This window comes from Paramisgurnus dabryanus, chromosome 10, assembly GCF_030506205.2.
Source record: "Paramisgurnus dabryanus chromosome 10, PD_genome_1.1, whole genome shotgun sequence".
NCBI lineage: Eukaryota > Metazoa > Chordata > Actinopteri > Cypriniformes > Cobitidae > Paramisgurnus > Paramisgurnus dabryanus.
This window is the reverse complement of record NC_133346.1, coordinates 25663755-25689640: the sequence shown is the minus strand read 5'-3', so window position 1 is coordinate 25689640 and position 25886 is coordinate 25663755. Positions and strand designations below refer to the sequence as shown.

Below are 25886 nucleotides of genomic sequence, written 5' to 3'. Positions count from 1 at the left end.
AATTTTACTCTCATCAGTCCACAAAATGTTCCTCCATTTCTCTTTAGGCCGGTTGATGTGTTCTTTGGCAAATTGTAACCTCTTCTGCACATGCCTTTTTTTTAACAGAGGGACTTTGCGGGGGATTCTTGAAAATAGATTAGCTTCACACAGACGTCTTCTAACTGTCACAGTACTTACAGGTAACTCCAGACTGTCTTTGATCATCCTGGAGGTGATCATTGGCTGAGCCTTTGCCATTCTGGTTATTCTTCTATCCATTTTGATGGTTGTCTTCCGTTTTCTTCCACGTCTCTCTGGTTTTGCTCTCCATTTTAAGGCATTGGAGATCATTTTAGCTGAACAGCCTATCATTTTTTGCACCTCTTTATAGGTTTTCCCCTCTCCAATCAACTTTTTAATCAAAGTACGCTGTTCTTCTGAACAATGTCTTGAACGATCCATTTTCCTCAGCTTTCAAATGCATGTTCAACAAGTGTTGGCTTCATCCTTAAATAGGGGCCACCTGATTCACACCTGTTTCTTCACAAAATTGATGACCTCAGTGATTGAATGCCACACTGCTATTTTTTTGAACACACCCCTTTCAACTAATTCAACTAATTGCCCAATTGCACAGCCTTAAGAGCGTGCATATCATGAATGCTGGGTCTCATTTGTTTTCTGAGAATCTACTGAACCTACTGGTAACTTGTTTGCCACGTAGCAATAAAAAATATACTAAAAACCTTGATTATTCTGGTTAGTCACATTGTACTGCTATTATTTTGAACAAGACTGTGTGTGTGTATATATATATATATATATATATATATATATATATATATATATATATATTAGGGCTGTCACTTTTTATTCGATATTCGAATATTCATTCGAACATGACGTGAAATATCCGTATTCGAACTTTAAATAAACCATCCGGTTTTTTAAATGCCGTGTGTAGCGCATTGTTTACAGTAACACCTCGTAATAGGAAGGAGGCTGAGAGTGAGACCGACGACGGCAACTGTGCACAAGAGAGGGAATCAAATGGGACCAAAATGAACCTAATATGCATGTCAAGATAGAATTATAGTTTGTATATAAAATGACATTGTTTATAGTGTTAAATATTATAGCAGAATAAAAAGCTTGTGTTAATACGTTCGCATTATGAAATTAACATGTATGAAGATAATTTCATCATTTTTACAACGGAATGTAAACTTTATATTAAACAACAACAGCATTTGTCTTGTAAACGGATTTGAAATGATCATGTGCTGACTGTCGCGACTCACGCCTCACATTGACGACAAGTGAGATCGGCTTAACTCAGAGGTAAGTTTAATTTCATCTCAAGTATCAAAGGGTTTGTGCTCTCTATCATTGAAAACGGGCAAGCAAACAGCACGCGCAGGGTTAATGTACTTGTGTGAATGACGGCTCGCAAACGCGCGGGATAGGCTTTGTATGTGTGCTTGTTGTCAATGACAGTTCTGGTCACAAACACGCTCAAGCGCGGGATATGTGTGCTTGTCAATGACGGGCATTAAATCCGCGGAATTCCGCAGAGTTTTCTGCCGAAATCTGCGGGCGCGAATTCCGTTTGCGTCTGCCTATATACTACTGCTGCTATTTAAGTTGTCATGTATTGTTTGTAACTGTTCTGAATCGTTTTTTATATATATTTATATAAGTTTGTTATTCATAAATTGATAACCTGCTGTTTCAAACATTAAGAAAAAAAGTAATCCAGACAACCCTTTTTATGACTGTCACTGTTAATAATTTTTAGGGCTGGACCAGAAAATTCGAATATTCGAATATTCGTTCCGTGGGTTGACATTCGATTTTCAGTTTTGAGATTCGAATATATATATATATAAATATTTTTCAGCGTTAATGCAGAGCTTTTGCCAAGCAGGAAGTGCGCTTCACGCTCCCGCTCTGTAGGTGGCGCAGAGAGACCAACATCCATAGTCAACAGCCACCAAACGCCACCAGTGGAAGAGATCGCCTCGAACGGAAAGCGCGCTTCCTGCTTTGGCATTCACGCTAATAGTGTTGTAAATAAGGTTCAGTTTCTTGCAAAAACTGATTGATTTGCTTCACAAGACGTCAATATGTCACACAGAGTTATGGGGGATTACTTTTGTATTGGATATATATGCTTTAGCTCTTAAAGGGTGCGGATCGGTTGACTTGCATGACGGAGCACTGGGGTTTCTGCAAAATATCTTCTTTATTGTTCTGCTGATGAAAAAACATATTGATGGTGTAAGTGTTATAAATAAACTTGATTTTGAAAGTATGCTACCGTTTTATTACAGTTTGTTGAACTTCGTTCATTTATTTTCGTTGTTTTATTTAAATAGCCTACCCTTCGTTGTCAGTAATTACTGTGCTGCTAATTTCTGATACGGGAATGTTTATTTGTTAGAAAAATGTTAGGCTACCTTATTAAAAGTATTGCTCTTGTGTTTTGTTTCACTAATGCTGTTCTCGCAGGACGCGTGACAGGCACGCCGCTTCCAGCTTGCGCTGTTCTGTAGTATTTTTAAAGTTTATTTCTTAAAGTTTATTCTAAACGTGTCACATGTCCGTATTGCATGAAAAAAAGGCACTACACTCCCTTGAGTCCGCAGCAACACATCCGCCACATAATAAAACTGTAGATAAACAGACACACACACACACACACACAGATTCCTGCCTTTATTAAAGAGAAAAATATGTTCAGCCCCTCCTTCCGAAGCTTCGAATATTCGATTTTATTTCTACTAGAGCTTCGAAGCTCAAAAAATGGTATTCGGAACAGCCCTAATAATTTTGTGATTGAATCTCCATTGCGGTGGGTTTTTTATGCGCGTGGGGGGGGGTGTCTAGATATTCGAATATAATCGGATACATTGCATGATATTCGAAATCCGTTCGAATTTGATTTTTCTCAAAAGTGACACCCCTAATATATATATATATACAGGGCTCGCAAATTTTTTTAATCCCTGATAGCCCTTCGGGCAGGCACTCTTTCATTTTTGGTAGCCCGAAATGAATTCAAGTAGCCCGAATAAAAAATACAGTGTTTAATGTAGAACATTGATAAATCCGATTTCCATGTGAGCCAACTTATTTCTGCCCATCCCCAGCTAACAATTTGGTACCCAAAACGGTCCCCTAACATTAGTTTTTGGTTTCTAGAATGTTATTTTCCAAGGATTTTGTTTAATAGCAAGGAATGTTTTCTTAAAGAAAATAAACATTCCCCTAATGTTATTTTTAGGTTATTTTAACGTTCCCCTAACGTTAGAATAATTGAATGTAATATTACTGAATTAGGGCTGCACGATTCGGAGAAAAAATCTAATTGCGATTTTTCTGATCAAAATTGCGATTCGCGATTTAAAGTGCGATTCATTAGTATATAATAAAAGAGCTACATCCAGGTTTGTTGTGGTGGTTTTAATACCACCAAAGAAAGATGCTGTGCTACTGTTTATTTAAAACCTCTTAAACATTGTACCAAGTTGTCTGCAGGACTTTGCTCTTCTGCAGACAAACTTTTTTTTAAATCTAGGAACATTAAAATACAATTTAACAAAAATTTATTGAAAGTTTTTTTTAAATAACATATAGGGCTATAGGCCAATGTATTTTGGCTGTCACAACAACAATGCTTCTGACAAGCAAATGTTTTTTCTTTAAATCATAAGACTATACTCATCTTGTTTTACTTTTCAGGCATCTGTAATAAATGTAAATATATTAGTTATTAGAATCTATGATTTAACATAAGCAAAAAATACAAATAAAACACTGCACAGTCCTCACTGTAGGATTTAAAATGTGGAGCTGCAGAAGCTTGTTCAGTTAAGAGTAAGGAGTGATTTTAATTTTTGGTGTGTAATAAACATTTCTGACACAGAAAGCACCAGGTTACTGTCTGTCACTTTAAGACACAAGACAGCTTTAAAACTGCTCTGCTTCAATATACTGATAAACATCCAGCTGTTTATGTTCACTTAGACAAGAAAGAAAACTTTAGTGAAGAGAAAAGTTTAGTGATCACGCGTGTGCTGACTGCTCTCTGTGTGCGCGCTTCATGAACCCTCGTGCCTGTAAATATTCAAAGTGGTGCAGATGTACGCATGCAAGAAAGTATTCTGTACCTCTTTCGTCTGCTGTGTTCCAGGCTTTAATGAAACCTGCTTATAGTCTGATGAGGCGCTTGTCATTGTTTGCGATGCATGACGAGAAACGGACGTATATACACCTTTCTTTAAGTCCAACATTACACAAAAGGGAAATGTTTTCGCGCATTTCTGTCCTTTCATTTGCCGGTTAATGAGTTATAATGGGTTTTTTAAATGACTGAATCCAAAATCTGCCAATTTCCTGACATTCCGCGTTGTGCAGTTAATTCCATTTGTATGCATTTCGCGATTCTGTCCGTGTTTTCCGCATCGCGGAAATCATATGGCCGTACACTTTGTTGAGGAGTTGAACTGCTGCTCGCTCATGTTTTCCTAATGGTGTTATCTGACGTGTAGTCAGCACCTCAGTGTTAATGCACTCTATTGGTTTAAACTGCATCAAACGTAAAATGCGCATGAAGCGAACTGTCAAAAACTGCGTACTAGATGATTGTTATATTTGATAGTTTTGAATCGAAATAATCGCAGCTCTTGCGATTCGAAAATCGCATCCATTCACATCGCGATTTCGGTTTAAAAAACGATTAATCGTGCAGCCCTATACTGAATGTTATATTATATGAATGTATTATAACACAGGTTATTTTTAATTTAATTTAATATAATAAAATACCTCAACACATATTTAAAAGATTTAAAAGAGGAACTATATTGTATGGCGGAACAGCACTTTTGGGAGTACTTCAACTCGCCTGAAAAATCCGCTCCCCTTCTCCTTCTCATAATGGGAGAGGGAGAGTGTTACTGCGCCGAGTCGAAGTACTCCCAAAAGTGCTGTTCCGCCATACAATATAGTTCCTCTTTTAAATCCGCTTAGAAAAGCGCTACGTTTTATTTTGTACCACCAAACTTGCTCTTATAACTTCTCGTCTTAAATAGGGAAAACGTTGATGTGTTTGGTCACTTCTAACTTTATCTCTGAGTGGTACCATTGAATGAATGGGGCTAAGCTAAATGCTATCGAAGTGTAGCAGCGCGCTCCAGCGCTTACGTGCACGCACTAAGATGATAGAGGGATGTATCAACTCTTCTTAGTTAAGGTAATAACATATTTTAATATTGAAAATGAGTAGACTATTCCTTAGATAGCGTAGACGTGTCAAATCGATTGGAAATCACTCAAATCTATTTTCCTTCTCATATATTTAAGTTACTACCTGAAGAAAGAAAAAAGAAATGCTAAAACAATGTTAGTCTATGAAGTAATTTTTTTTTTAATGACTTGAGTTCACGCTGAGCACAAGAGCAGGCAGGTGCTTGTGAAGAGCGAAGCCGGCAGAAGCGCGTCCAGAGGGTCGCGCGCATTTCAGAAGTGCACATTAAAGGATGGGTTTATTTATGGTTTCACTTCATTTCCTGACAGTTTCACTTGTTACGTGAGGATAATGACTGACAAGAGGACACCGAAATACGTACAATACAATTACCTAACTAAATCTGAGACAAAGCAAAAACATTAAAATATTATTTCCTACCCAAGATAGCCCGACGGGCAGGGCAAAGATACATTTTGGTAGCCCGACAGGAATTCACAATAGCCCCGGGACGTCGGGCTAGCGATTTATATACGTATATATATATATATATATATATATATATATATATATATATATATATATATGCTTCAAAAAAGGCACACCGCGAGCGGGGAAGGGGCGCCACATGGCCAAAATGAGAAAGATGTGGTCCGGACTGTCACTGTCTGGGGGATAACTAGCCAGTTAATAAAACATCTCTGAGAATAGCTTGGACGTCTCTGGAGGATAGTCAGTTTATACTGTTATTGTATTAGTCTATAGTTCTTGCAAATTTTAAGTTAGCTAGCTGGTGATTTTGTTGTTTGAGCCTGCTAGCTAGGTTCCACGTGCCTGTTGATTAGATATAATTGTTGAGTGCTGTGCTTATGTTATTTATGTGCATTATTTACATGCTACAGTAGTTACACTCCTTTAAGATAGTTTTTAAAATTTTTGCGCTATCTATCATCATTCACCTGACGTTCTACAACATCTGCTTTAGTTTGTGTTTATTAACCCTTTAGTTTCACTTCATTACGCAGCTTTTCACAGTTAAAGGTAAAAACATTTAATTCATTAATAATCTAGTATGTGTTCGTTTTCTATCATAGTTTCTTCAAAATGAAGTTTTATTTGAGTGCTTTATATAAAAATATTTACATTTTCATCATAACACGTACGCCCCACCACTTTGATTGCCCCCCCCTGCCAACATTACCACCTTAACTAACACATTTTCTGCGGGAAACCCTGATGTCTCTATGGCATTTTTCTCTCTAGAAATAACTTTGGTCCCCTTATCACATTAAGGGCCCTATTTTAACGATCTGAAACGCAAGTGCGAAGCGCAACGCGCAAGTGAGTTTGTTGGCGGATCTTGGGCGCTGTTGCTATTTTCCCGGCGTGAGAAATAACTCTTGCGCCGGGCGCAAATCAATAAGGGGTTGGTCTGAAATAGGTTCATTATTCATAGGTGTGGTTTGGGCGTAACGTTAAATAAACCAATCAGAACGCTATCCAACATTCCCTTTAAACGCAAGGGCGATAGTTCCATGGCGGGTTGCTATTATTATGACGGATTTACCAGGCGCACGCCTGGAGCGGTTCACAGCCGAGGAGACCGACGTTCTTGTAAATCCCAAGCTTGCCAGCATAAATCGGGCACGCCGTGTAACAGGAGGTGGATCTGCCTACACATGACCTGACGCCAGCAGAGGACATCGCTGCTTCCACCCTCACCGCTGAAAGGGTTTGGGGGCTTTGAAATCGGACCCAAGAAACGCAAGCAAGGTCCAACCCCAAAGTACTTTTACAAATCAAGTTCATTTACATTAAGGTTTCTTATGAAAACATTTTAATTATTATTTACATAAAATAAACGTAATACAGCCACACAACAAACTTATGAAAATATTTTAATCGTTATTTGCATGAGAATTTTTTAACGGAGCCACACAAAATAAATAAAAACTATCACCACAATGCTCACCACTATGATTCCCCTTATCTCGTATTAATATTTTTAAGTGTAACAATTTATGATTTGCAAAAATAACTGTTGCATTTGTGTAGATTAGATGCAAAGTGTATGCGCGTTGTGCACGCTATACATTATGGTCAAGCATGCGCCCTTAAAATAGCATAATGAACAACGCGCAACGCGCCACTGACTTTAAACTTTTTTTTCTGGTCAGTGGCGCAATTGTTTTTTGAAACTGCAAAATAGCATCAGGGATGGTTTGCGCCGGAACACGCCTCTTTTTTTGCGCTGAACCGCCCAGGGAGCGCAAGTTCATTCCCTAGTTTGCCGACGTGCGTCTGTGGAGGGAAAAACCCGCTGTGCGTCGGTGCAAAATACGAATGATACATGCGTCACTGACAAAGTCAATTGTGCTGGGTGCAAGATAGGGCCCTAAGTCTAAAGAAATTTGTGGCCATTTAAAAATGTCTGATCACTTAGAATAATCCTCTGCACAATGTGATGTATCACAAACACTGCAGGAGTTACATTGTCATTACGTTACAAAAAACCCTAAAGCCCGATTTATATTCGTGCGTAGGTTCTACGCCGTTGCTAAAGCGAAGGCTATCCGTAGCCTGTGCGTAGCTCTGCGTAGCCTGACGCGCACCTCACAAAATTTTTAACAGCGCGTCAGATCTACGCGGACCGCAAGCGCTGTGATTGGTCCACCAGAACCCCTCCCGTCAGGTAAAAAAAACTGCGTCATAGGTATTTCCGTTTGTGACGGTGAAAACAAAAATGAGCCAAGTTGAGGAGTGATTTAACTCAAACTGCATCAAAAGTCGCTGTTTATTTACTTCCATCATTGCTGGTCTTCTAAAATTATACACAACAAGTTGCTGTTTCTTCTTCGTTTGTGGGTTAACTTGCTAAGCTTCTTCTTCTGTGACTTCTGCTGCTGCTACTGTGGTTCCCTTTCGAGAGCGGTCACCCGACATTGCGTCCGCTGACGCTATGGGAAACTCCTCCCTCTTCCGGTTTCTCTGAAGCTTTTATTGAACAACCCTAGTGTACTGGCCAATGCCGCCCATGACAGCCTTATAGGGGCGGGACTTCCGGTACTATTTACCCCGTTTAGGCGGCAAAATACTCAGATTCTTTCTCTTCACCGTGACTGAAGCATCTCGCCGTAGATCGTCGCACTTGTGAGGGACGCAAGGATCGCGTCCCTTACACGCGTTCCGGCAGAATTTTACAAGGATTTGAGTTTCGCTCCTCGAGTGAAGGACCGTGTATCTTATGGACTCCGAGATATATCGAATAACTGTGTTCTCGGCAGCAAACCACCGCCGCCAGAGCGCCGTTGGTGGCAATGTTGCTGAGGAGAACGTCGCGTGCCTTCCACGGTAACGTTACGCCCGCCCTTTTAGCCTCATACCCCCGGGGTATTCCGAAGGTTACGGACGTGGGAAAGCCACAAGGCTTCCTTTCCCCACCTACGCAGTGCAGAAAATGCCACAGTGTGCACGATACATTTACCGTTGCAATACCCTCTCATATAACGTTATGTTTGTCCTGTACTTATAGCGTGCTTCGGTCGCTCCCCTTACATGATTAGACCCCCACCCTGGTGTCTGCTTTGTAATTTAACGCACTTCGGTCAGTGCTAGCATGAACAGACCCCCTTCGGAACCGGTCACGTGCAAGCACAGCATGCAGACGGCTCCTTTCATAAGACCTTCACCTGCGACATGGCCGTCTGTCACACTTGTATGGATGTAACTTTAGGTTATTTCCTTGGCTACTTTATTTGATACAGTGCGCTCTAGCTGATTTTTCACGTTTCGGCCACTAGCACAGCGGCTGGCCTAACATAACATACGCTCGCCTCAGGCTGTACCGTGTGACATCCCCGCCGTGGGCGCGGCTACGCGCGCATTTCGGCCACTTCACTAGGCGAGCAATTTTGCGTAGCGTCATACGTACACACGGACCTGCTATTCTTCGGACGTACTGAGGGGGGCAGCAATACACCAGTAATGTGTCTAAGCTGCCGCAGAAATTATACAAGAAAAGAAACGTTACGTTTACAGAGAGTTATACTTGTGCCTGTTATCCAGGCTACATTTATTGCTCTTCGTATGAGCAGTGATGGTACCGCATCACACACCACACACACATTCACGCGCCCCATCTGTTTTGGGTGACGACGGGAATATGTGTTGGCTATGCTTAATGCTTTCAGATGTTGTGTCCAATGGCCGCTGACGGGCAGCGAGCAGCCAATCAGCAGAACATGGCTCTGTGTAATACATCATTGCTTTATGCCACACAAAATGTAACTGGAATCCTGTGCGCTGCAATCCGTTACAGAAATGTCCCAGATGCATGGAGTAACCTAATGTCACTGGATGAAGTATTAAAATGTTAAGGGTTTTTAATAACTATTTTTATCCTGCAACAATGTTGCATTCAGAGTATGCGTATGTGCCCGTGCTTATGTTTATAAGTGCACCTTAGCACCTGTAGCTTTAGCTGATTTATTAGTCATTGTCAGACAGTATGTTAAATAAATAAAATGTATTTCTTATTCTCTCTCTTTTTAACAGTATCAGCCAGAGGAGGATGTACACCAAGAGAGTCAGGAGAAAAGTCAACAAACATTAACACAGACAACCTAAACAGAAGCTCTTAAAAGTTTTCTATAATGTTGAAATGTTTTAATAAAAAAAAAATATTTAAGTATAATTGTTCTTTTTTTACACACTGTTGTACCGACTTAGGTACCGAGTACCGTGTACTTTTTGTGGTATTGGTACCGACTACTAGATTTTTGGTACCGTGACATCCCTACCAGCTCATTCTAAGAATTTCCCTGCTCCACCTAGGCAGTCAGCTGCTGGGATCCAGCTGGGTTCACTGGATCATTAGGTGCTAATGAAGGCAGCACATTACTGCCACACTGGCATAGTGTTATTCTAATTCGGCAGTCGCACTATCCGACGCCTATTCATAGTTTGTACTGGATTGCCAGTACAGCTGATGTATTAATATGGAGCCACATTTTCGCTTCTTCCTTACACTTTCACGCTAGCTATCTTGGCCATCGTGCATCATATGTTAATACCAACAAATACTCTGCGCTAATATGCTTGCTACCGCCCACGTTGGGTCTGCCTAGCCGTTGCTGTTGTAATGTTACAGGTATCTGCTGTAGCGCTGCAATAAGACCTACATGCAGCCAGTGACTGTATGCATTCTGTTCTGAATAAGCTTTTGATTGAGTCCCTAGAGACTCAGGCATCCAATCTACTATGCGTTGGCTTACACAGACTGGGCAGGGATTGTGCACCGACTCAGCTAAGCATTGCGGCGCACAGACTTGAGTAAGCTTCACTGGAGCTGCTCTTCGCTGTTCTCACGGCGTGTTTGAATACATCCCCCATAGCGTCAGCGGACGCAATGTCGAGTGACCGCTCTCGAAAGGGAACGTCTCGGTTACTATCATAACCTCGGTTCCCTGAGAAACGGGAACGAGACATTGTGTAAGCCGCCGTGTCACTGCTCAGATCAGCTCTACTGTTCATTCAATCGAAAGAATCTGAGTATTTTGCCGCCTAAACAGGCTATATAGTACCGGAAGTCCCGCCCCTATAAGGCTGTCATGGGTGGCATTGGCCAGTACACTGGCGTTGTTCAATAAAAGCTTCAGAGAAACCGGAAGAGGGAGGAGTTTCCCATAGCGTCAGCGGATGCAATGTCTCGTTCCCGTCTCTCAGGGAACCGAGGTTACGATAGTAACCGAGACGTTACACGCGTGGTTACTGCCTACCAGCGGTCTGGGGGTGTGTTTGCACATCAACGCGGACGACGACGCAAAAGTATAAATGAAAACCTATGCGGAACCTACGCCGTAGGACCTACGCACGACTATAACGAGCCCTTAAGCCTACAGTAAAGTAACCACATAGACTGAAATAGTTTTTTTGCGATTCAGCACACAGTCACTACAATAACTACTGCGCTCATCCTCTAGACTTCCATGTTTGTTTAATCGGTCATACATCATCTAGCAAAAAAGGGCGCATGCGCATCATGTTTGGAAAGTCTGCTACTGTATGACTCTCTTTTTCTGTAATCATTTACAAAGTCAGAAAGTGTCTATTCCAGGCAAAAATCTTTAAAGATTCTTACAGATGGTAATTTTATCCCAATGACTGGGTTGACACAAGACATTCCTATCATGCCTGTGACTTGAATTTAAAGTCATGTTTGTAAATGAAGTAAGGAAATTGGCATTTTATGGTAATGACTGATTGAACAGCTTTCTTAAGCATTGTCAGAAATAGACTTATGCTTTTAAATTTTAAAATCTGTACAGGTAGCTTTTCAGAACACAGCTTCAGAGGTATCTTGGGAACAGAGCAAAGATTATCTGGGAAAATTTTGGAATTAAAAAAAAACAAGTGTTTTGGTATGTACTAACATTTGAAATAATAATCACATAACCAGCATTTTAAACTATGCATGTTTGGAACAAATATCATTTGTTTAAATTACAATGAAGGGGCAGCTGAATTGCGCTCAAGAAGAAAAGAAAAATCGCAAGTCTGTCTATTGTAGGCCATTACATACTTGTGGAAGTATGCAGCATTAAACATGAGGCAATGTCCTGTGACTGTTTATGAGTCAAATTAAAGCCAGATTCCTGAGTGTTCCTAGTGCATCATTAAAGACCCCAGCAGCGCAGCAGCTAAACATGAAACAACATTCTGCTAGGCAAATACTTTCATCTAGATCAAATTGGGAATTAATTATAATCATAATATTAATAATATTAGCATTTCAAAATTAAGACTTTTCTGAATTGATTGTTTCGACCAATAACTAAATATAATTGATTATTATAACACAATTATCATTTTTATTAGATCCCGCAAAGGATCAGGATCTTAACCTTTTTGTTTATTATATTAAAAAAAATTTGTCAAGGGTGAAGGAAAGAATGAGAGAGGTGAAAGGTGGTAAAGTCTATACTCGTGTACAAATCAACTATTAACAAAGACTGCAAAACATTGCAAAAGAGCACAATGAAAAAAATGTCTTTATTTTGTTTAATTTATTTTAAACAACTTTGCTGTTTGTTAGCCATAAATGAATACATTGGCTGCTATGTTGTATTTAATTAATTAATTGTTTTAGGAAATAGAACGTTAATAATTGTAATTTTCTATAATGATTTAATTATTAAACACTTAAAATACATCTCTTGTAACGTGTTGTTTAGCCACGGAACACTTATGTGTGCATCATGTTAGGCGTAAGACTGTGCATGTAAATGCACTCACTGATGACAACCCTTAAAGGCTGTAGTCAGACCATTATTTTAAAATTTATATTAGACAAGTATACAAACCTAACCCTAAACCAAATATCAACTGTCTCCCTAGCGAGACAGAGAGAGACGCGAGAGTGATGAGATGAACGAGACAGAGATGTGCACGAACACTGGTTGTTATAATCGATTATTGGTCTTTATGCATTAATGCAGTTATCGTTCACATTAACATCGCAATGTATCGAAAAAACAACCATATTCAACAGCCCTACTAAAAAGTGCTAGTAAGATGCTCATTGGAACACTCAAGCTGTAAAAACTTCAGGCCATACAACAAACTTAAGGAAGTCACACACCAGGCAAGATGCGCAATGTCAAGCAACATATTATGAAGAGCTCTTTCCAAAATGCCATTTTTAATTGTGTTGAGTTTGTCATGTCATTCGGCTGTGTACTGAACCTATTCACTGCTCCATGAACGTTTCATGCCAAATCACTACATTTCCTTGTTAAAATGTAGGTACAAAATGCCGTTCTTTTCCAAAACGCGATAAGCGCCAGAGCCTATTTTTAGCCTAAACGTGATTTATCCTCTCGACCAATCAGAATTCGATGAGCGTTCGATGCAATCCAATGGCGGCGCTTTGAACAGATGTTTGTTTATGTTCATTCTAGGGGTGACCCCGAATAGTCGAAGATTTGATGCATCGATAGGAGAAGCCTGATTCGACTACCAATCTCACAGTCGAATCGTCGCAGATGTGTTATGAAATGAGGATCATTCAATTTTGGCCGTATATGGGTGCACACATTGTCTGATTTCACATATAACAGCTTTCTCACAATATATTAATATACTGCATATTATGATAATGCTGCAAATAATATGTGAAGTAGCAGCTTTCAATAAATATTTTTAAAATGCGTTAATAAATCCAACATCCCCTGTGACCGGGCTACACAGAGGTTTCTTCGTTAATAAACCATTGCCTCTTTGTTTCTACATTTAAAAGACAAAGCTGGCAATTATATTATGACTATACTTTTCTATTCTTTTAATAATTTATTTTATTTTATTTATAAATCACTCTGGGTTATCTGATTTAACTATTTGGCTTGTGTTTTGTTTCTGTGCACTTGAGGCATTTTGCATATTTGTTGTGCACTTTGTTACTTCTGACCTTATTTTATTTAAAAAATGTATCTATTATAAACGTAAATTCTGATCTAATTTAAGTCTGTAAATTTTGGATAGCTTTTCGTTGTATCAATGTTGCGCTATTGCGTGCTGGCCATGCTTGCGCATGTAATTTAGCCGAACGGGCTAGGTGCTCTGCGTCTCATATTTAGGAGTTCATCAAACTAAACATTATCTTTCAGACCCCTCTATTTATGACTTTGTATGCAAAGAGGAAAAGTGATTGTGATGATGATGATTATTATTATTATTATAAGGGTTTGTTCAGTTCAGTAGTTTTGTAGTTATTATGTCAAAAACAGAAGTATAACAGTAAATAAAAATCGGTTCAGCATATCGGTTATCGGGCACATAAGCATCCAAATATTTGTTATCGGCATCGGTTTAAAAAAATGAGTATCGGTCGATCTCTAATATAAATGCATCGTCAGTTTTGTCTTCGTTCATCACTTGAAAGACAGTTTTGGTCACTTTAACAGAAAGTTGTTTATGTGTGCTGCTTGTGAAAGAAAATAAAAGTTACCAATTTGTACCTGGTCTGGCCCCCTCCCAACCCATGCAGACAAACATAGATATGATTCGACTATCGGTCGACTATGGAAAGATTCGACAATTCTGATTCGAATATGTAAATCCTTAGTCGAGGACACCCCTAGTTCATTCATTCCTCAAAATGAGGATTAATGTCATGTTAATAAATCATCCGGAGAAGGTACCCGTTTGCAAGGCGATCTTCATCAAAGTGTTTAGTATGTACAATAACATATGATCAATATACTTGTTTTTAGTAATTTGTTTGTTTTTATATGTCACTGTTTATAGCGGTGTTATCTGTATTTCTAATGTTCTGTATAGAGGGTTTTCACGGCGCGTCATCAGAGCGGAAGACGCCATATTGGAGGCACTCCGCATTACAACAGAGCAGACACTGATGTATATGCCGAACGTCGTCAAGGAAAATAGTTAATTATTGCCGTGGTTGAGATGGTACCAACAGTACATATTGAGAAAAACATTTGGATTATTATCGACTTCCAAAAGTTATTAAAAACCAGGGAAAGGAATGCAAGAAATTATCAGAGGAGCGGCGCTTGTGGTTGGTAAAGCTCAGGAAAAAGAGTAGTATTGTATTAGAAATATGATTGAAGTACATAAAGTATAAAACAATTATGCTTCTACTTGTTGTGCTTTATTTAAAGAGTATTTAATATGTACTTTAGTGTATGCACAAAATGTACTTAAACACAAATAAAATTTGCGCTGCAATGCCTTAATGCCAGTGTGCTTAATTGCTCATAACAAATTTTCTATTGTAATGATAATAATATTTTTAATAGTAAAGGGTAAAAACAATTATTGCTTTTATTTTTTACTGTGCTTATTTTACAGTAAAGCACTTTGGTAGGACACTGGCTATTTTAAATTTGCTATATAAATAAAGCTGACATTGACATATGGGCTCTGCATGAAAACTAGGTAGTCACTAACTTATATCGGGATATGCAACTGAAGCAGGGAGCTACACTGCGACCAAAATGGTCGCATATGCGACCTTTTGAACTGCCGTTGCGACCCTAATTTTTAATGGGTCGCAAATGTGCTACCTAATGTTTAAGACAATATTCTATGATTTACTATGAGCATTTATTAAAACAGAAATGTGGATTTTAAGAATACGTTTTATAACATGCTCTGAGCCATCAACACGTTGGCTTCATTCTGCGTGAAAGCACGTCGTGTCTCTCCCTATCAGTGTGCGTTTGCGTGCTCAGCTGTTTCTCAATGAATTAGGTGCGACGCGACGCAAGCGCAGTGTCTTCCATGTTTCTGAACTTGAGCAGAGGTCTTTCTTCACTGAGGACGCGGGACCCGTATGGTTCCGGGTTTATATTTTAAATGGTCTGTCGGGTCCGGTTAGGTCCTAGTTTAATTACTTTGGGTCCCAAGTCTGATTAATGTTGTGTTTATAACCCGAGTCGATCGGAAAACGGCCATGAGCGCTACCGCGCTCAAGCTCGAGTGCAGATTCAGCGTGCCTTCGGTTTCTATGGCGATGGTTCTTGTTACGACCACGCGCTGCATTTGCTTTCTCACATTTTTTTAATGATCTTATTATTAATAAACCATATCTTTTCTAAAACCATATCCATATTAAGTTTGGACAGAGATTGTAGCAAAAAGCAATGCTAATGTCAAGCCAATTGCACTGAACGAGCAAAGCAATGTAAAGTCTGTCACCGGGACAGCAAGTAGACTTTTAAATCTGAAATAATAAGTGGATTAAGCTTTTTAAATCGGCAAGAGAGAAATAGAAAGATAGAGCAGAAGCAGTAAAAGTGCCTACCTAATAGAAATTATAACCATTATAACATCAGTCATAACATCAGTCACATTTATAATCTATAGACCTGCACTGTCTATTAATATACTATACATAGTATTGTATTATATTGAGTTTGATAAAGGGGTCTAATTGCTTCATATATCAGTGCAAAAACAGTAAGTATTTTCGTGGTGCTTTGACAAACAGTGTCAGCTTTGTTAATGGCAAAGAAAGTTTGGGGTGGTTAGATTGATGAAATATAATGTGAAATTAATATTAATTTTCAATTAATCAAAGTATTGTGTTGTGTCACACATTATTAGTTCTACGTCACATGTATAGTAGACCATTATTTGTCAGGGGGTAATAATTGCCCTTTTCACCGGCTACCACCACCAAGTACATTTCAGATCTGTGGGAAACACTGCAACGTTTAAGAAAACAAGGCGGCATGTGGTTTAAAAGATGGCAAGTAAAATTAAAAGCATATCTGTATGCAATACAGTTTCATTATTGTTCATTATTATCCAGAGCGCCTTAATATAACTTGAAAAAAATATGTGCGACCAAATCATATTTTGCGCCAGTAACTGAAAAAGTTGGTAGCGCAAGTGCCACCAGTGGAAAAGGTTAGTGTAGTTCCCTGAACTGAAGGAAGAATCGCCGGGTCGTCACGGATCCTAGAAGAGGGAGCTCGTAGGGATCTGCACCGCCTATAAATTGTAATTTCTCGAAATATCGTGCCCTTTCTTGTGGTCCAAGTCCTTCCCTATATGCCTTTGCATCTTGGATGCGTTTTCTGTTGTTTAGACATGTCTACATTCACTTAAAGTATCCAAAGCGCATAATATTCCATTGTACTCCGTTCAGTTCTTTACACCGAGTGCCTCCACAATGGCCGCGCATCCGGGTTACCGCTCAGAACGTGACGTCAGTGAAAACCCTCTATTGTAGCCCACTGGTTTCTTATGCTGCCTCTTGGCCAGGTCGTCATTGCAAATGAGAACTGGTTCTCAATTGACTTACCTGGTTAAATAAAGGTTTAATAATAATAATAATACAACTTTCGTTTCAGAAGTGGCTCGTTTAATACCGTTTTGTACGTTTCTCCGGCACAATAATGTTTTTTTCCTGTGAAGAAGCCTGCTAACGTAACATGAAAAGTACTGAATAGTTCGATAGCCTGCTGATAGACAAACTGGCGTTTGATACATTGACCATGATAACTATTGTAGATTGTGTGTAGTGCAAAAGTACAAAATGTGGCTAGTGAACAATACAGGCACATCTGTAAAGTTGTGCGTTTTGGATTGGACATTATGAGCGCGTTGTTACATGGTATGTCATTTAGAGCAGATCGAGGGGAGCTCCTAACGCCCTGCTAAGGAGAAAACTGAAATAGTGGAGGGAGTAATAGCAAGTTAGTTATGTGTAATTCTGTTTATTTCATACTGGCTCCAATGTATATCACAATCTGAATAATTTACTTATTCATTTATAGTAGGAAGAGTCCCTGAGTATATGTTGCATGTTCTCTTATTTGTGTTTTTTTTTTTTTTTAAAGAAAAAACATCTTATAGCGTTTTGAAAAAATTAAATTAACTTTGAATTTATAATAAACAATATTGTTGTTTGGTTTAATAATCATTATTCAACATGTTCAGACTGAGCAAAAAATAACAATTTTAACAGAATAAGTTGAATATTCACAAAATGTTGGGGTCTAGGTAAAAAATTTACTTTTTCTGAAAAGTATTGAAATGGATTTATAGCGTTTTGGAAAAGAGCTCTTCATATTTTCAATGAGTGCATGCACATGTGTCTGTTCGCGGCCCTCCACTGTGACTCCGGTGTGCAATACCTGGCCTAGATGGAACGTCTGGTTAGGTTACTTTATTCACTTTCCTTACTTGGGAAGTGCGAGATTAGTCAACTAATCTACTAAACGGTACAGCTGCTACTAGTTGACACTAGTTGATAAGGATGTAACGATACTTCGCAGTACGATACTTCGCGATACAAAAAAAATGCCACGATGTTGCATCGTGCATGATGGGGATATTTATACGATGACGTTCTTCTAATTTTATTCGTTGACCGGTCAACACGTGATCTGCTCTGCGCCAGCGTCACCTGTGCTTCACCGCAGTCACACAGACATAACTTGAATCATCCACAGCTTGAACTGAAGGTCAGCAAACACGACTTCAGTAGAAACAGAAATTGATATAGATAATGCCCCGTAATCTTTTAAGTCCAACGTCTGGCAGCATTTTGTTTTCATATCACTCGACGGGAATCTTAATCAATCGCACGGACGCGTACACGCACCAAAACATGTTGAGACGCGCGCTTCTGTCCGTTGAGCTTATTTTTAAATACATGTAGGAATAGTGGATTAAGCAAAGAGAATTGTATAGAAGTGTTAGGCTTTCAAAAAAGTCAGAAAAAAAAAGAGGGCCTGTGCCCCAGTAGAGCTTTATATCTAACAACGCCCCTGCTAAGTCCCTAAATTCTAATTTTATGTAAAATTTCCCTTTTTTCAGTGACAGACCTGCACTACAGAAGGTTCAGTTAAGCCTTAAAATGTTTAAATTCTTTATTAAGTTTTATGTACAACAAAAAAGTTACTGAAATTGTTAACAAAAAAAAAAACCCATGATGTGTATCGTATCGTGAGCCAAGCACCGAGATACAGATTGAACCGTGAGCTTAGTGTATCGTTACACCCCTACTAGTCGACTACACAAAAAAATTAAGAGTTTGGTTCCAAAATCAGTATTGTATTAGGTCAGTATTAAAAAGCAAACACCAGTCCTCCTTCTCTGCAGAATGCAATAAATCTGCCTTACCAATAACAGTGCACACTAGGGCTGGGCGATAGAGCTTAAAAAAAACTGCGACATATTGATATCATTTTGTCGCCCAGCACTAGCGCACACAATTTCACACATTGTAAACAATAATGGTGGCGTTTTGAATACACACGGAATCCTAGTTTTCCTCATCTACTTTGTACTTCGTGATTAACAAACATACAAAACAGTGATTTGGATGGCATTAATAAACCTGTAATATTAATAATAATAATTCATTTTATTTGAAGGCGCCTTTCTGAACATTCAGATAGAAGTGAGTTTCAGAGCTGCCCTAAATATTAAATAGATGTTTACTATGTTAACTTTATGATGATTAAATAATTTATCAGGTCTACCAAATAAGGATTTTATCCTACAAAGCAATAAAAGCCATGGTAAAAAAACTGATCAAAGATGATGACAGCAGAGTGTCTATATCGGTGTCTGATAAATGCATGGTGCATAGGAGGTTGTAAAACTGTTCAGAAAGACATATTTAAAAAAAAAATACTTTGGCTTAAATTGTGATATTTTTACATTTAAAATATCTGCTAATGATGAGGACATTTTGATTATTATGTACATATAGAAAATCGGCAAAACATATTGGCCGCCCTGATTTCTAAATATGGGAATCGGCCAGAGAAAAAAAAACATATCGGTCAACCTTTAGGTCACACTGCTCACAGTTCATATCGCGGTTTTATTGTCACAGTTTCGGTACAGTTTGGCACTATCAATGTTAAAAAATACTGGCAAAAATCAACAGAACAGTCTTTTTTTGAATTGTACTTCAAAACCATAGCGGTTTTAAGTACTTGCTTGATTACTGATTTTTGTTTCTAAAAAAGTTAGACTGCAGACTTTTCTTTTACTTATTCATTTAGCTGACGCTTTTAAGGCTTTATAGTTTTTTAAAAGTTGAATTAAATTAGAAAATGCCAATGATGCTAATGGTCCGTTCTGTGGATCCATATTCTGCTGTCAGCACTGAATAAGAGAATGTAATTTTGAGAACATTCCTTCCTGTGGGTGTGAACCCCAATACAACATGCCTTTGGGTTATTAATTTTTTGGCTTCTATATGAAAGGCTCTCAGTATATGTCAGCTCTGTCACCTAATGGAATGCATTGAGCCTCAGAGAACACCTGCTACAGCAGACATGAATGCAGCTAGTGTAGCTTGTTCACTGTTGATGGATATGCAATAAACAAAAATAACTCAGAGACAGATTCATCGCTAACAGTCAGCCACAGTACATTACATTCCCCTAGCAGCTATATGGTGCATGATTTTTTTACAAAACCTTTATTAATTTACCATGGGCACGGTTTCAGCTAAAACTTATTTCTGTTCTACTATCAAAAAATGTCACCAACATCTTGGAAGACCTGAGGGTAAATTTGGGGATGTCCTTATGTCATAACCCTTTTAAGTTACACAGACAACCTTCTTTTTGAGCATGCTCAAAGTGAATGGGAGCTGGAAAACTGTAAGACTGGTAACCTTTGCCCATGGGCATGCATGTACAAAATCATGTGCACAAACACCCACCCACAACAATACCCACACTGCACAAACACTGCAAATACTGTTGATTAACATCTTACAAGGCACTAGATTAAAGGCAGTTTCTTACAGTTTTTGAAAACACATCAGCTAGAAGATCAGCAATTTCCTCTACTAAACACATGAAGTGGTATTTATAGAGCTGCACAGCTGGTTTTCTATGTGATTTGAACAGTGTGAGTCACACACCTAATTAAATGTTTGTAGCATTTAGATTGGGATGAAATCAACATTCTGATGTTTTACAGGTACAGATCAATTCAACCAAGTCCAAATCGCAGATAGGTGTTCCTGCCAAAACCGGCACTTAAAATGTAATCGAAGTTAGAGAGAACAACAATATAAATTTCCTTATAGCGAATGTACAAACGGTTCAAGAGACACCTACAATAAGCTTTTTAAAGAAACTTAAGCATTACAGTCTTCTAACACTCTCAATAAATGTTAAATCTATTTGAAAATATTTGCAATTAACTTTAAATATTATATTGTATGCTCATAATTGAGGACTCTGTTATTTTAAATGATATTGTTATCATTCCATTACATAATTCACAATGCTGTATGCAAAAAAGAAAACGGGAAAACATTTTCACGTTTATGGTGCACATCCACAACGGGACCTAAACTTTCAGTACATAACTTAGTTGAAGTCTTGCATTTTGTGCAGATAGATGCTCGTTGTATAATACATTTATGTTGTATATAAGGCTTAATATTATGTAGAGTGCATCATATAGAAAGCACATCAGTTTGTGTTTATTAACCCTTTAGTTTCACTTCATCACGCAGCTATTCCTGTAAGAGGTTTTTGTTAAAAACATTTAATTCATTAATAATCTAGCATGTGTTAATTGTTCTGTCATAGTTTCTTCAAAATGAAGTTTTTTTGAGTGTTTTTAATAAAAAAATATTAGCATTTTCACCATGACGTGTACGCCCCGCCCCTTTGACTGCCCTGCCCCAATTAATCAAGTGCTCGTTCTTCAGACCTATGGATTAATCTAAATGAAAAAAAATGAGATAAATGCACATCCCTACAGTAGATAATAAAATTTTATTTAAAAAAATTATATTAAATAGGTCGTTCAGAGTAGTGGTAACTTTTTCACCTGGAAGGGATGGCAGCAAATCTATTATACCCCTCAAAATTTTAAACATATGACAAGCAAGTTAATATTAAACAAAACTACAGTCAGTTTAGTCATTGCTGCTCATGCATATATTCTGCAATATGATCATTACGAAGGAACCATTTTCTCATTTACAAGCTTTGTCTTGAGCTAACGCTGGGTGGCCTATAAGGAAAAATGTCACCTTGTTATTTTAATGTGAAGTTTGAATGAATTGGGGTCTTAAAGCTGTCAAAAAAAATCAAAGATGTGGGAGTCAGCAGAAATTCCACTGACTTAAGACATCCAACAACAGGGACTTGGAAAGAATAACTCAAGAACAAGTTTGGCACGCTGCACTGAAGCTGTTAGTCACAACGTTAAATATATGCCTGATGTAAAATGTAGAAATAAAATGGAAAGTCTTAATAAACTGCAAAAAAAAAAAAATCTGTCTAAACTGACATTTGTATGTATGAGTGAAAATGTCCTGACAAATTAGTATGAAACTATAAACACATGTTAAAAGAGGTCAAAGCCTGCAAATGGTACATTGAAACGGCTGAGCTGCGAGTCATGACACACAAAAACACTTAAAGTTTACCATGCTGCTACAATAAGCATATTAAAAATAAAGTATTAAGTGAAATTGACAAAACTGGGTTTGCGACTTGAAATCTATAAAAGACATTTAACAATTCCCTTTGAAACCATTAGTAGCAGGTTAATAGGTTATGCTCAAATCTTACATTTTTTTCAATACCACAGTCTTCTTTTAACAAAATAACAGCTTTGAGAAATTGTATTTCTCTCTCTGTTTTTCAAACAACTATTCTGTCTCTGGTACTGTGATTTTACGTTCTCTATGGTGAAACCTTTAATGTGAAAACAACACAAGGTAAGATATTTGTCAGTCCAAAATCTGTCTTCCTTATATTTCTTAAAATGCAAGCACATTCATTTGAAAAGCATTTAAAAGTAATGTGTAAAAGAAATGATTCATATCACTGCATAAAACACAAGCTGTTTTTCCACACACTCATTGACAAAGACTTCTCCATGGTTAAATCATAATTTCCAAAAGTATTGAAGGATCAGCTGGCTTACCAAATTTTTACAGCAAAGCCAACTTTAAAGATTTCCCTCTTGTCCCGGTCAATGCCAGATTAACTGACTGAACTCTACAGCTATGTCCAGTAAAGTTCCTGTATATCCAGTTCATTTCACAGCTTAATAGCAGGGCTGCTGATGGGGGTTGGAAGAGAACCATAAAACATGACAACCAGACCCCTTTCTCTTCTCTATTGGTGCTTTTCCAGTACCCCATGGTTTGGTTTGGTTTGGGTCAGCTTACTTTTGTGAGGTTTTCCAGTGGGTGTAGTACCCGATACTTTTTTAGTACCAACTCGGTCGTGGTCCCAAGCGACCCGAGCTGATACCAAAACGTGATGCTGAAAAAACTGTAATTGGTCTGAGAGAATCTTCACTACCAGCATCATCGCTATAATGTAAATGTACAACGACACTCTCACTTGTATGATGTCACAGCAGTAGGCAGTGCAAATATAAAGACACGCCTACAATCCCTTCCACTTTGAAGTGTTACTAAACTTAAAATGGAAATAGCCAAAGTGAGGTGAGCTGACCTGTTGGGTACTATGTTATGGAAAAGCGGTTACCCTTAAAAGGCTGTTTACACCTGAATGAAAATGTGTTTTTGTCGATGGGATCACAGGTGGATGGCGCTAAATACAGGTGTAAACGGCATGTGAAACGTTTTGAGCGCCACATTCAGAGGTAGACGAAAACGCATTAGCCCGTATTGCTTTTGTGGTGTAGACATTATGGTCAAATGTGTTCGAGCAGCCACAAAAGAAATGACAAATGAGAATTAGAATGTTTTAAAAGTAACTGGCATGAAAATTTATGGTCTTATAAACATTTTAATAAAATTTAATTTTTTTTTCTTTCTGTTTTGGTGTAAATTACAACAGATTTGTTTCACAAGATTTACCTAGCATAACGTGTATTCAACTTTAGGTTATGTAGAATGTCCTTTGTGAACCCATTTTGCTTTTAAATGAAAAACAGATTAGCATTCATTTAGAAACTCCCATGTGTATATGTAAATGAATGAAGCACTGGTAATTGAGCTCAGTAGGACGCCTTATAGCAAAGGTGCTGAAAATAAAGTTGGCACTATTTAAATACACAAGACCACTTTTTCAAGTCAAGGCTTTCCACTGTGTGAAGTCGACTGAAATAGCTTGTATATTCAGGGACTTTTATTAGCAAGTGAATCAATTAGCATGTCAATGGACTTGTTGAACATCTCCAACACCTTTTGATGGTTGAGAGCGTGAACCAAAAGAAGTGAACCTCCTGTGGTCAGCTACAAACACACCACTCCCATCTAAAATCACCAATACAATACAATATAATAAACAATGCAAGGGCACATACACACTAGAATACTCATTTGGCATACTGATATTCGCATACTGTGTAGTATGAAGTAGGAAATTCGGACAGTGGTTTTCTTCCAGAGCAGACCCGATGACACTTCTTTTTCATAGTGTTTTCATAGTCAAAATATGAATAAAGTTATCTGGACTAACAGGTTCGCCATGTAAAATGATAATCATTCTAGACTGAAGCGTCTTATCCTTGTAATAAAAGTTGTGACGCTCTTTTAGAATCGCAAATGCTAGCAATCTTTCCAAGATCGTGTAATTTATCATTCAAGCACGTATAGCTAAGTAAGGTAAACTGTTGCACCACAGGCCAACAATCTTAAGTACTGGTGATAAAGTTGGTGGTAGACATGCCCCATCCCCCTTTAAAGCTTACGCCAAATGGCTAAAAGAGCGCAAATTCTAAACAGGAAATTTCAACATCTGTGAACCCCACACCAATATGCATCTGATTACAGCTCCATCCAATTTCAACACAACTCCCAAGGCTTAAAAGAAATCCTATTTTCGGTTAAATAAATTATGAGAATAGACTTAATGCATAAAATAATACTTTTAAAAGAATATACTGTTGTTCATAACCCATGAACAGGCTGTTGCATAGCACAGTATAGGTGAAGCAAATGTAAATTTATGTTACAAGAAGCACCACTGGATTTTTATTTTAATTCTAATACTATTATTTAAATGGAAATATAGAATATTGAATGCAATATGTCAATTGTGTCAATGGGTTATTACCAAAACCCAAAGTTCCCTTCAAATGCGCTTAAAAAAAAAAGAGGAAAAGATTAAATTAAAATTCTCATTTGGCTGGATAAGTTGAATAAACTGGATGTTTGCAGGAACCACATGGAACAGCTTGCTGAACAGCAAATATATTAAATACCAACTTCTTAATATACATCAACACAAACCATTCACATCAAACTCAACCCGTTTGAATATTTAAAATGCACAACAATCCAGCATTCAGCAGTACCTGGTTTAAATCCAGTTTAAGTAAATACTGCGAGCATTACCAAAGTCAAAAAGTGTAAAGAGTTAGGGAAAGTTTTATAGGACTGAAATAAACGCTTACCTGCATATGTAAATGTTGCGAGAAGTATGGATATCAACAAGAGATGCATTTTAGTGGAATCCATCAATGCATTAATTGTAATCCTTAGTATAAACATCCTCACAGGAAGCATTCCTCTGATGCAGCCGATCTGATATTGGAATCAGTGCGTTGCAACTTTCAACCGTCTCCGCATATAATAAAAGGTCTCTGTGCGAGTAAAATTCGTTTTTTCGAAAGTCTCAAGTGTGCAGTAAATGAAACGTCTGTTTTAGACGGTTCAATTGCAAAATAATAACGCGTTTCATTCCGCTTAATCGATAGGTGTTCGTCGACCGACGTCTATCCTTCTCAAGTGTCCCAAAAACTCTTTAAAAAAAAAGGCTAGCGAGTAACTCCAGCTCTTCATGACGTAGTATGATCCATCCCAAGGGAGGGAAGCCAATTTACGAATCTTACTACAGCGAAGGCTCCGCTAATTAATATTAACTTCGCATTGTGACGCTAGCTCAGTAGGCCAACCTGATTGGTTGGCAGACGTTTATAATATTATAATATTTATAAGACACGAGACTGTAAGGTTATTAGCATGCCATATAAATATTAAGCCTCAGGATTCTTGCCCATAATAGGTTTAGGAACATTGAGAGAGCTACTGAGATTAGAAAAGTGTGTGTGTGTGTGTGTGTGTGTGTGCGTGCGTGCGTGTGTGCGTGCGTGCGTGCGTGCGCATTTTGGCAACGGAAGTGGTGTTGTTCCCCGGTGGTTCTAACGT

General features: G+C 38.2%; 1 protein-coding gene across 2 annotated transcripts in view; it reads right to left on the bottom strand.

The window, feature by feature from the left end:
• Window positions 1–25476, bottom strand: part of ror2 (receptor tyrosine kinase-like orphan receptor 2) — a 134691-nt gene extending 109215 nt beyond the window's left edge. For both annotated transcript variants that reach the window (XM_065240636.2, XM_065240637.2), the window contains exon 1: window positions 25133–25476. In XM_065240636.2, coding sequence (XP_065096708.1) covers window positions 25133–25244 — 112 coding nt within the window. In that variant the 5' untranslated portion in view covers window positions 25245–25476. The remainder of the gene's footprint in view (window positions 1–25132) is intronic.
• Window positions 25477–25886: the final 410 nt, after the last annotated feature.